Source organism: Tiliqua scincoides, chromosome 2 (assembly GCF_035046505.1).
Source record: "Tiliqua scincoides isolate rTilSci1 chromosome 2, rTilSci1.hap2, whole genome shotgun sequence".
In the NCBI taxonomy this organism is placed as follows: Eukaryota; Metazoa; Chordata; class Lepidosauria; order Squamata; family Scincidae; genus Tiliqua; species Tiliqua scincoides.
In genome coordinates this window covers 7,664,070-7,677,370 of record NC_089822.1, presented here as the reverse complement: position 1 = coordinate 7,677,370, position 13,301 = coordinate 7,664,070, and the positions used below count along the sequence as shown (strand labels likewise).

Here is a 13,301-nt window from a genome sequence, read left to right as displayed (position 1 = left end):
CTGGTAACCAGAACCCAAGAGTGCATCATGCTGTTAGCAGCCCTCAGTGTAGGGGGATGGCACATTAAAAAAAACAAAAAACCAGCAGTATTAATGTCCAGGTTTTAGTCAGTTGTGGATTTGATGTCAGTATATGCATGGAAAGTATCTCCACAGTGAACCAGAACTAGATAACTTAATACTGGTGAACTGGAACTGGAAATGAATCCAGATTTTTAATGGTTCATCTCCTTGGTAAGTAGAGCAATTCTGCAACCATCCATAGTCTTAAGATAATAATGGAGGGAACTGTCAAAGGAGACTAAATAATCGGTTTCTTACTCTCATTTTTTCCACCAAAAGGACACGGGGCTGCTCGTCATCATTCCCTCAGTCTTGTGATTTGCTTGGTGAAGCTTTGCTAATATTTGTTTGCTATTTGAAGGCTTCTGTCGTAAATGCATTTACATTCAGTCTGTCTTGCTTGAAAACTTGTCATGTGCTAATATCTTAGAAGCTAATCTGCAAATACTAAGGGGGGAAAAAGCCTTGATTTTATATTGCCAGACTTCATGCTGCCCAGAAATGGTGCTTTCATAAGTAGTTTTAGTTGTCCTGTATTGCAAATTAGCATTGGTTAATTAGCTCAGACAAATGTCACTCAGTGGATTAAGCTTGAACTCTTAATGGTACACACAGCTTGTAAAATACGGTTGGAAAATTTAGGAAGTTTCTTAAATGCACCGTGGTGGTGTGTCAGTTTTTGAAGACTTATTATCTAAATCTTAAGTGTGTCTGCACTGGGGCTACAGCATTTTCTTACGCCTAAATATTTGAGAACAATAATTTACATTCCATCAAGCCTCGTAATTGCAGTACCTGGAATATGGCAGAAAATGTAAGCTGCTTTCTTGACACATTTGGGGCTCTTGTCAGTTGCCATGCCAACAGAGCCCATGCACTTTTAAGCACCAGAGAGGTTTAAATCTGATGGACAAATTGACTTTGTTGGCGTAGTGTACAGTATACCTGCCTGTGACGCATGTTTGTAGTCACTGTGATCTTGGTAAAAATTATGGCAGTTGCCTGATCAAAGAAATCTTAATCAAATTAGGTTTAATTGAGCTAATTACTTAAAACTCAATAAATGTGCATATAACTGAAAGAATGCTTTTAATAGGGGAGAGAAGGAGGTAAACGGAATGAGGAGCTCTCCTGGGCATTCTCTGAGTCAGGGAAAAAATTGGACTGAACAGGTCTAAAGAACTATCATACGTTTTGCTCTGCTACTGAAGTGTGTTCCGAACTAAAAGAATGCAAATGCAGGTGTGGGCTTGTAGGTCCACTTGAGAATGGCATAGATTACATGATACCAGCATCCTTCTCTTATGTCTTACTGTAGTGCTTTCCAATCTTCTTTAGCTCCACAACCTACTTTAATAGGTGCAGCGGCTGGGTGGCACCCCAGAATGCCTTGCCGTGCCACAGTTGGCACCTGCTCGCGAACAACAAAAAATCAGGTTGCAACCCAATGGCGGGTTGTGACCCACAGTTTGGAAACCACACTGAATACCATATTCGCTGATGCAGGTCATATTGAGCATATGCTGGAATTTACCAAAAGCAGTGGTTTCAACAGTGTGATCATGGTACTGGTCTTATTGCACTGATATGACATATCCTCAAGTCAAGGCTTTTCTCCTTCAGTTTGACAATAATAATTCTTCATAATGTACATAAATTATTGGTCCTGGTACTTAAAATAATTAGGATGCAGTTTCATTTTGCTGTTATTAAAGCTGTGAGAGCTGGTGCAGTGAAACGGCTAAGAGTATGAGCAGGGAAGACCTTGGCTTTCTGGTCGTGGAAGAAGAGCATTTTAAGTTTTTGGGGGCTGCCCCTACCAGGTCAGGGACAGAGCCAGCTTGCAATTTGACTCTCTCACTGAGAGGGGGCATCTTCTTCTTCCCAGACCAGCCCTGCCTCATGATCAGGTCACAAGGTTTTTTTTGTTGTTGTTGTTTTACTATCCTCTCTTGAGCCCTGCCAGTTTAACTTGCAGCTGCTTTGTGTTATGCTATGTTAATTTTTTGCGCAATTTTTCTTTTACTCCTTCCCTGCACTCTTTCTTCCTTTTCCTCTCCTCAGTGGGGCCAGAGGTTGATTTTATGAGGGGAGGGGAGGTGAGTGCAGGGGCCCAGAGTGGAAGTTGCTCTAAAATTCATAGCTGGGCATCTTTCTCTTTACCCAGTCCAAGAGCGTGCACATCACTGCTCACTTTCAGGTTAGAGAGAGCAAGACACAGGACAGGGACACAGCAACAGGCAGCACAGGGAGGTCTTGACAGAGCCACTTCTGGTCATTGGGTTGATGGAATAGGTTTAAAAGGCCCTGCACTTGGCAGCACTTGTTGAGGCCCTGAGATAGGGCTGTGTGCACTTCTCCGTCCATTCGCCTCTTTCCAGTGCCATGCAGGTGAGGAATGAGAATCAGCCGAGAGAGAGTGCCATCCAGCAGTAGACCAAACCTTCACTGTACACCTAGCATTACAGGAAAAAATATGAGGACTGGCAACCCTTTCCCCCAAATCAAGCACCCCTGTGCAGACGGGATGGACCAGAGGAGGGGGAACTAGCAAGGTAGGGGCCTACCCTGATGACTGTAATCTGGAATCCTCAACCAGTCTGCTTGACGTTAAGGGAGGTGGCAACGATTGCCAAAAGGCTACCCTTCCCTTCTCTGACCCTAAAGGAGGGATCAGGCTCACTCCCCCAGTGGTTAAAGGAAATTGTTTTCCAAGAAGTGAAAAGTGGGGCTTCTGGGAGGGGGTCCAGGATTGAGAGGGAGATATATCCTGGTAGACTATGTTCCCACTGTCCATGCTAAACAGGGCAGGAGGTCTGGCCTAGAGGGTAGAGCCTCCGTCTGCCTGAAGATAACACCCGCAGGTCGCCAGTTCAATGCCACCGGCACCGTGCGACTTTGAAGCAGCTGACAAGCTGAGCCGAGTTATTCCATCTGCTCTGAGCGTGGGAGGATGGAGGCCAGCATGTGAAACCAGATCAGAAAGAAATATCTGAATGTTGCGGTTCTTGAAAGATAGAACCTTCTTTCAATTGTAAAAATCCCTACGGGGATTTAAATAGCCTGCCTATGTAAACCGCCTTGAATAAAGTCTGAGGAGAAATCTGACAACCAAGAAAGGCGGTATATAAATACCATTATTATTATTATTATTATTATTATTATTATTATTATTATTATTATTATTATTATTATTATTATTATTATTATTAAACATTCAGGGTTGGAGTCTAAGAAAACAAAGCAATGTTCTAGAGCTGTATTTCTCAATATTTGTGTACCACTTTGCATGTCCCACCTATTGGAAGTACCATCAGATGTCATCGCCAGTTATTTCCTCCTGGTTGGGAGGGCAGATGCAAATGGGCAATTATCAGGAGGGTGCCCTGTTGCCCCTCCAAAACAGACTTTGCAACCCAAGTTTTTGTCAGGAAGGATGTGGGAGAGTGTGCACACACTTTTTCGTATCTGGGTAACCTTACTTTTGCTCCACAGGGATCTTAAGCAAAATTGGAACAGTTATGAATTTGTATATAGAGAACGTAGTGCCAGGATTATCTTATTTTTGTGAGACGGACTGTGGGACAATGGGTATGCTTTATAGAATTCTATAAATTCCAAAGGTGTTTTAATATGTTGGTAGACCACCTAGTCAACTACGTTGTTCTTGCATCTGTGATTAATAAGTAGAATTTCAGGACCTTGTTTTATAATAAACAATTTATTTAGCTTTAATATAGCAGGATGTTAGATGCATTTGCTACAGCATTGTTAGTTTTTCACAGTGTAACAAAATAGTACTGCTGTTTCAAGAATAAGAATAATGTATTCATTGTTGTTACATTTGTAACCTTCCTTCCTCCAAGGAGTTTGAGATAGCATATATAGAATTAATTGTTTAATGAAATGGTGATTGACCTTCCTAAAAAACACGATTAGATCTTTTTATAAAAAAATTTCCTTTCAAAATGCAATATTACCCTAAAGGTAGAGTAGGTAATACCTCAATCCTAATAATTTGTGTTAATTTATATTTAGGGAAATTGTGCACTAGGACAACTACTACTCAACTTCCAAATCTCATAAGCCTTTTTAAAAAGTGTGTTGAATAACATATATAATTCACAGTTTTATTGTGTTACATCTTCTTTTAGCTACGAATAAAGCATTAAGCTACCTTGGAAACCTATGGTCCAAAAGGCAAAGTAAAAAAATTGTGTGTTTGAGAGAGAGAGAGAGAGAGAGAGAGAGAGAGAGAGAGAGAGAGAATTTGGCCTATAGTGTCATGGGACCTGTTTGATGTCCCTAGCCAGGGCTTCCTGTGCTTTTCATTCTCATGCCCAGTGCATAGAGAGAATTCACTTGAAGTTTAGAATTTGTTGCTTACCTGGATCACCTGGTATTCTCACCTCATACTTACTGTATGTGAGCCACCTTGAGCAGCCTGTGGAAGGTCAGATAAAAATGCTTTTAATATGTTGTTTTTTGGTGTGCCCACATTCATAGTTTGAGCTTTTCCGCTTCTCCATGATAGGCTCCTCATTTACCTGTGCAGGATGATTTTGTCTTTGTACCTCCATCACCCCCATTGCAGCTGCAGAAATAAGTTTTTGAGAGTCCAGGGTGTGCATTAGAACATTTTTTTCTTTTTCCTGTATGCTTGTAGTTCCATAGGTATAGTGATAATGGCCTCGTGCTGCATAACTTGGATGTGAGCTATGCGCCCTTGTCTGCTGTTTGTGATGTTATTGGGTGGGTGTTGCTAGTTTTGATCCTATTCTTTAAACCACCTGGATGGAGAATGAGTTACTCTACTGTGGATGTAACTGGCATTGGGTATAATAGTGTGTATTTTTCGTGGCTTACATGGAGCTCAGAGTCCGGTCTTGCATTCAGGCTCCCATCTGCCTATCTTCAACAGCTGTGAGCTCCCACATACCAAATGGGGTGGTGCTACAATTGCATCTGCCAGTGTTTGAATTACAGGGGAATGAGAGCAGTCCGGCACCTTCAGCTCCTGTTTTCAGAAGGCTACAGAAGGACCATGATGTGGCTAAGTGATGAGAAGGAGAGGAGAATCCAGAGTTTTATGCATTTAATTAATGACTCACTGCCATTTAATTAATGGCTCACATAGATATTAGCTATATCTAGCTTTAGTCACACTGTATGGTACCAAGCAGAAGCAGCTTCTGCACTGCATACTGTGCATGTGAGGGAAGCCTAAGATGGCTTTTAAAAACATTGGGTAAATCACAAGTACATAGCAGGTACATCTATCAGCACTATTTGACATGACAGCTAAATGAAACTTCCATGTGTTTCAAAATGTGTCAAAGTATTGGATCCTGGACACACATCAGAATAGCTGTCCACTTTGTATCTGGCTTACGGTTTTTTGCTGCTGGTGTTGAAAACTTCTGAACAAGAGGGACCTTTGGTTTGATCCAGTAAGACTGTTCTTACCGTCTTATCCTTCACAATCAATTTATCAGTTGCTTCCTACTTGTGGGCTTCCCAGAGGTGTGTTGTTAGTCACTGTGGAAAATGGACTTGATGAGCCTTTAGCCTAATCCAGCAAGGCTCTTCTTATGTTCTTAATTTTTGTGTTCCACCAAGGCTAGTCCTGATTCTTGGTTGACGGGTAAGATGTGTAACCCTATATATCCTAATCCTATCATTCCCTGTTTTCTTGCTGTATCAGTTTTGCATAAGCAGCTGCACCAGAATAAATTATGCAGTGCAAATGTCTTGTGCTGAAGCTTCTCTGTTTATTCTCAGCTTCTCTGTTTATTACGTGTAGTGTCTAGCTGTGTTGCACCAACACAAGAGGATTTGCACATGTTTTTTCTATCTCTTTGTTATTGGCAGAGAGTGGCACTGTACCACAATACTATTAAATTGCATTAAAGCTGTGGAAACTTTGCCAGACAACACAGACTTGTCTGTTTTAAATTACATAGTTGGGTGAGTCAAATTCTCAATTCTGGCATAGTTTCAGTTTTGACTTTGGATTATTATTGATCAGTGAGAGGTATAGAGGAGTTGCAATCAAAGTCGTAATCTGCTCAAGCAAAGTAGTGCTTCAGTGTTTGAATGTTGAGAAACCTAAACCTACCTGGGAAACCCAGCTAAAACAGATTTCCCCCTCTTGCATTTAGCTGGCCTATGGACAGTGTTCACATTAGGAGGTGTGGGAAGCAAGCGGACTCCTCAGCAGGATGAGTCTTCACCTTTAGCTAATCAAAGTCTTCTGTTGCTACTTGTGCTGGCAAATCTGACTGATGCTCCAGATGCACCAAACCCTTACAGACAAGCCATTATGTCTTTCAAGAACACACAAGGTATGTTCCTCTTTAGGAAAAAAAAAATAAGCTATCCTTCTCACAATGATCAAATGGTTTATACTGCTCTGGATTGAACACGAGAGCCCTGTGTTTAGCTCCTGCCTCCGTCACAAAGGTATCAGGTTTCCTTCTATAAAATAGGATATAACAAACTTAATTCATAGTCATGTGAGGATCAAAAAGGGCTCAAAAGCATCTGCAGAGCTGAATTTAGATGCAAATGCTCCAAGATAATGGTTCTGTTGCATACTGTGTAACTTCAGTTACTCCTATAAATGTATACACACTGCCTTCTATTGAAGAACAACATGTTACAGGGAGACTGTCAGGGTTCTCAACCTTTTATCTGTCTTGCAAGGCAACTGCAGGGGCTTATCCCCTGGGGGCTGAGGATAAGAATAGGCCCTCAGTTTGGCTGTACTTGTCATAAGAGGCGACTAAACAGCCACCGGGTAGATGGGACTCGTCAGCCTGGGAAGGCAGCTCATCTGAGAGAAGGAAAACTCTGATCCCAAACCTCCACTGCCTTGTGGCTACATCCAGTTATGGAAAAGGCTTCAGGAGTCAACCTCGAGGCAAAATCCAGAGCCGGAGTCCCTGAGGCAGTTCATGGCTGAACACAGTCACATTCTGGCAACTCCTGCGACGCCGCTGGAACCAACCGTATTGGCCTCTGCCTTTCCATTGGACCATTTCAGCGACGTGGAGAGGGGGGATTTGCTGCATGGGTAACAGTCTATCCTCCATACCTGCTTTACCCAGGCTTCGCGCACTGGAGAGGACACTCTGTTCCAGAACCACCATTCAGAGCGCGATACCATAGTCTTCCAAGACTGATGGATGCCAACAACAACAAGGCAACTGCAGAGGGTTGGCATGTGGGAAGGTCCTTAATCCTTCCTCTACTCACTAATCTCTCTGTCAGTTTTCCCCTCCCCTTGTTAATAGGGCTTTCCCCAGCTAGGCTCCAAAATAGAAATTAAGCCCAGGTAAGGGGAAAACGGGTGTGTGTGTGTGTGTGCATGCAGGGAGGAATTGGCAAATGCGAAAACCTGTCCCTCCGCTCCATCAGTTCTCCCTGACATGCTCTGTCTGCCCCCATATTTTCATTAAACTTGGCAGATGCAATTCTGGTAATATGTATTTTCTAAGATTATATGGGGTTTGACCCTGACCTGAGTTTTTCTAACCTAAAAGTGTATATTCTGACTGATAGCAACTCTCCAAGGTGTGAGGCTTTTCCTGGCTTACTACTTTAAATCTTTTCCGTGGAGAATCCATGCAGCCCTGTTACGAGCAGAATGTGCCCCATCACTACGCTGTGACCCAGTCATACTTCTTTCTTATAGTTTAGAGCAGGGGTCTCCAAACCCCGGCCTGGGGGCCAGATGCGGCCAGCAGCAAGCCTCTTTCTAGCCTGCGGCCAACTTCTTATCCCCTGAAAGCCTCTGGCCCAGTCAACTGAACATGACCAGAACTGTGCTCTGATTGCGTCTGGAGGGTGTTCTGAGGGCCAGAGAGGTTGAATGAATGAGCCCATTCATTTATTTATTCACTCATCTAAGTTCCATCTCTAATTTATTTAGTTAAATTTTATATTTAAATTTTTTTCCCAGCCCTCCACAGCACATCAGATATTTGATGTGGTCCTCTGACCAAAAAGTTTGGAGACCCCTGGTCTACAGCAGAGGTTCCCAAACCCCACCCCGGGGGCCATTTGCTGTCCTCAAGGACCCCCAATCCAGTCCACAGAGAGCCCCCAGTCTCCAGTGAGCCTCTGGAGACTTGCTGGAGCCCACACTGGCCCAACACAACTGCTTTCAGCGTGATTGTTTAACCTTTCGCGTGAGCTGTAGAACGAGGGCTCCTTCCGCTGCTTGCTGTTTCACGTCTGTGATTCAGCAGTGGCAGCAAAGGAAAGGCCGGCCTTGCTCTGTGCAAGGCCTTTTATAGGCCTTGAGCGATTGCAAGACCTTCGTTCATTCATATAAGTGCCATCTTGAATATATTCATTTATGTAAATTTATTGAAATTTTAAATGTAAATTAATTCTTTTTTCCCCTGACCCAGTATCAGAGAGATGATGCGGCCCTCCTGCCAAAAACTTTGGACACCTCTCATCTAGAGAGGATGGTGGTGAGGGATGTGGAGAATTAGGCCTGCATTTATTCTGTCTTACGTAAACAGCAGATATAAGGAGCTTTCTAGGAATCTCTGATCTAACCTTGAAGACTAACTGACTTTATTGGGGCTCATGGGAAGAAGTGCATAGAACCATTGTGGTGAATAATTAAAACATTGTTCTTGGTTTTCTCCCCCCCCCCTTTTTAGATAACACAACACTTCCTTCACCAAATCCTCATGCTTTCCAGATTAATTTTAACAGTCTGTATACCGCTTTGTGTGAACAGCAGAACTCTGATCAAGCGACCCTCCTTTTGTATACTCTGCTGCATCAGAACACCAATGTTCGAACATACATGTTGGCTCGAACAGATATGGAAAATCTGGTACGTAGTTTATTGAATGTTCCACTGCTCTGATTTTATATTTGGCCTGCGGGGGGCTTGATTGCAAGGTTTTTATGTTGTACTGTGGCTGAGAGAGTGGGTGGTGTTTTGGAGTACAAGCTGAGTTAGGACATGCTTCTGCTATACTTTGGTTTTGACATGAGAATTTAAAAAGTTAGAAATATTTGGGCTATGGGAAGAGTTAGCTTGCAAGCTCATGCTTTCTTGGGAGGAAATCCTGTTGATCTCAGTGAGACTTGATTTTGAATAACATACATCAAATTAAAAAGCAGCATATAAGTATTCTGAATAATAATAAAATCAAGCTGTGTATTACTAATTCTCCTAATTAGAGTCTCCTATTAGTCTCCTTTTGATACTCAAGTTCATAGGGTTTTCTTGGCAAGGATACTGGAATGGGTTGCCATTTCCTTCTCCAGTCTCCTGAGATGGTTAGATAGTGTCGCCGAGCCAATGAACATGAATTTGGGCAAACTCCGGAAGTTAGCGGTAGACAGAGAGGCCTGGTGTGCTGTGGTCCATGGGATCACAGAGTCAGACACGACTTACCGATTGAACAACAAAAATAGTGTCCTAATTGGAAGAAGTATTATAGAGCCTTCCATATTTCACTGCAAAATAGTTGCTTGTTCTTAGTATTCATACTGTACAATCCTCTGAATAGACATACAGTATGTACATACTGAGTACAGTGGGACTTATTATCAGGACAGTGTGTAAAGGGCTTGTTTGTATAATTTTTAATACATTTTTACCCTGCCTTCCTGCCACTGCTGCTGGGAACCCAAGGCGGCTTACATAAACAACATACATAAAACATAAATATCTACATTCTTGTTCTGGGAAAGTTTTATATATTGATATATACTAGATCAGTGTTTTTCAACCTTTTTCTCCTGATATACTGCTTCTCATGTTCTAATTATCTTATGCATCACCAATACCTAAAATTCCAAAGGCTGTAGGCGTAGATAATTTTTTTAAAGACTATTGCTTCCTGTACCTTTCTCGAGTTCTCAAAGTAGGTGGATAGAGTCCAGTTTCCTGGCTCTCATCTCCCTGGGTGAGTCTCCGTGGATGGGCTGTGGGCTGGGCTTTGTTCTCAGCGGGGATGTAGTTTATGCTGTTGCTGTAGTCAGGGCTCTGCTGGAGCCTGTGACTTGGCCATTGCACTGGGGCCTGGTCAGTACCCCCGTAGGGAGAGGTGCTAGAGCCTCCAGTGGCTATGGTGGGGGAAGAGTTCAGAGCCTGGCTTCCTCAGGGTCTTGCTCTCTAGCAGTGGCCAGTTGATGCCATCCCCTACTTCTTCTGACTTCCACTTATGGGGCAGCTGGCCTCGTCCTCCTAGGCGCAGCCATCTTGTTGGTCCTGACATCTTGCACTACTGGACAACACCTCACGTACCACCAGTTGAAAAATGCTGTTTTAGACCATTGCTATTGCCACCTGCTTATGCCTTTTTAGGCTTGGATTGTGCAGCCCCCCTTCCAGAGTGGCCATAGAAGCACCAACTGCCCTGTGAGTAGGAGTAGGAAGAGAAGAAAATAAATATTTTTCTGATATGTTGAAAACATATTGTCAGCTGCTCTGAGTTCACAGGAGGGAACAGTATATAAATAGAAATAGTTGTATGCTGCCTTGGTGACCCCTGTGAGAGCAGAAGGGTAGAATAAAAACTTATTTAAAAATAAAAAGCATCCTACATTTTCTCTTCTAGGTTTTGCCAATTCTTGAGATTCTTTATCATGTTGAAGAAAGGAACTCGCACCATGTTTACATGGCTCTGATAATTTTGTTAATCCTTACAGAAGATGATAGCTTCAATCGATCCATTCATGAAGTGGTAAGTAATAATCTATAGTAATTAATTTTTTAAAAAGTAATTAACAGCATAATCCTATGCATGTTTTCTCGGAAGTAAGTTCCATGAGACTGAGGGTGCAGTCCTAACCCCTTATGTCAGTGCTTTCCAGCACTGACATAAGGGCAATGCAACTCTGAGGTAAGGGAACAAACATTCCCTTAATTTGAAGAGGCCTCCGTGAGTGCCACCCAACTGCAGGATGCAGCACATGTCCCATTGGCACTGCTATGCCAGTGCTGGAAAGCACTGACATAAGGGGTTAGGATTGCGCCCTTAACTCCCTAATAATGGTATGTAGGATTTCATTCTAAAGGTGCATCTGTATAAGGGTGAGCTTAACTTCTTGATGGCAAGATCTGTGGAATGGTTAGGATGTTTTCAGCTTAGTTGGGTTTTATGGTTTCAATGTGCTCCTCAGCATTTGGAATTGTTTTGAGTTTAAATAGTGTTTCTCCATAGGGCTCTTATACCATTCTTGACAGAAATTTTTCAAGATGGTCCTTTAGTTTTATGTGCTCTTATTTGGGTAAGGTGGCTGTTGTGTTACTCATTTATTTACTCAATTTTTATGCCACTTCCCAAGAGATCAAAGTGATTTACCAAAAAAAGATGAGGGTAACAAAAACATTTAAAACAATACCCGTAAATTCTAATCTGGCAATTACAGATTTGGGAATCCCTTGCCAGACTAAAACGTTTTTTGTTTCTTATTGAAAGCTGCAAGTGTAGGAACTGTATAGGTTTCTCTGGAAAGGGAGTTCTACAGTATTGGGGCTGCTACTGAAACTACTCTGTCTGTTGGATCATTGTCAATGCCTGGTGAGAGAGCTAGGCTTCCACTGCAGATCTTGGGGACTGGGAATGCTGAGATGGGAGAATGTGACCCTTCAGGTAACTTTTGTCTCAGTTCATTCAGGGCTTTAGAGATCAAGTAAAGCTGTTTGAATTGGACCCCAAAATAAATTGGTAACCTAGTGTGGATGCTACAAAAGAAATCTGTTACGCTGCAAAAGAAGTCTGTTAAGCTCTTATCTTCTTGCCCTCATCTGGCAGTAGTATTCTAGAGCAGTTGAAGGTTCTGAGCTTTTTCTCAAAGAGATCTCCATGTTTACAATAGTCTAACCTGGATGTGAATAGTGCATGAATAACAGTGGCTAGATCTAGCTTCTCCAGGTAGGGCCATGGCTGATGAAACCAACTAAAGCTTATAAAAAGCATTCTTGGTGAGAGCTGCCATTTGGGCTTCCAAGGTCTGTGCAGGATCCCAGAGCAGTTCCAAACTGCATGTTTATTCAGTTCTGCATACTTAGGCAGGCCCCTGAGTATTTAGAAGCCACTACCTTAGTGGTTCTCAAACTGTGTGTTGCAACCCCCTGGGGCATTGCAAGGCACTTACCTGGGCGACACAGGCTACCTACTGCCCTGGCATGGAGACCATGCGGTGCCGCTCCAAACAGAGAGTGGAGGCTCAGTGTGGTGGGAAGAGCTCCAGGGCACAAAAACTGCATGGTAGGAAAAACTTTCCACCCACTCTGGCCCTGAAATGTTTGTGGAAGCATTTCAGGCTTCCCAACCCAAGTGATGCCATCGCCAGTCACTTCTGGGAGCTGCATACGGTGAACATAGCACACGGGGGTCCCAGCAGTTTGGAAACCTAACAGATTGCAAGGAAACCAGGGTTAACCCCTGGCAGTGCAGCACTGCCAGGGGTTAACTCTGGTTTCCTTGCAATCTGTTAGGTTTTTGACCATCTGAGTTTGCTACTAGTATATATATTCATTGACTTCAGTGAGGTGAAGTGAGACCCTGGGTTGTAACCTGGGTCCATTTGGCATTCCATTTGTATCTTTTTGTCAGTTACATAACTCCATTGAGCATTAAGATATTGCAGTGAAATTTGGTACATGTGTTTTAGGACACAGTTTTTAGTTTCAGGTTAAATATCAGCTCAGCACCCATGTCTGGTTTCAGAAAGAGGAGAATGCACAATAAAATGCACTGTTATGCCTTCCTTGAAGATGGGGATATTGGAGGGAAAGTTGTGCATATTCAGGATACAATTATTCATTTCATGTTTCAGTCTAAACTTCATCTCATACCTGTTCTTCAAGAGGGCTAGTAAGAAGGAGGCTCTCAAACACTGTGGCTTGCAAATTAGTTTTGGTAGCTTTGGATGGAAGTGGCTTTCGTCCTATGGTTGGAAACTAGGAAAATAAAACTAATGAAGACATTCTGCATCAGGCTGACTTCCTGTCCCATCCTTAGTTGCACATCCTGCTTTTGTAACTGTATTGCCTGTGTCCGTCTGAGCATGTTTTCATTTTGTGGTATTATGCCTGCACTTATTTATTGATATTTAAGATTAATTTTAGTAAGTACCATTTTGTAAATCACTGATTATATTGACTCTTACTTGCGCTCCCCCAAGGAAGCCGCAAAAGCTTTCCTGTCTGGCTAAAGGATTTTTGTTTGAAAATAAAATGTGGTTTTGGTTTC

The 13,301-nt window shown here is 42.7% G+C and overlaps 1 protein-coding gene across 2 annotated transcripts in view; it reads left to right on the top strand.

Annotated features, from left to right (window-relative positions):
- DYM (dymeclin) overlaps positions 1–13,301 on the top strand; it is a 218,900-nt gene that overhangs the window by 81,036 nt on the left and 124,563 nt on the right. For both annotated transcript variants that reach the window (XM_066615843.1, XM_066615842.1), the window contains exons 9-11: positions 6,225–6,407; positions 8,742–8,920; positions 10,659–10,784. In XM_066615843.1, coding sequence (XP_066471940.1) covers positions 6,225–6,407; positions 8,742–8,920; positions 10,659–10,784 — 488 coding nt within the window. The remainder of the gene's footprint in view (positions 1–6,224; positions 6,408–8,741; positions 8,921–10,658; positions 10,785–13,301) is intronic.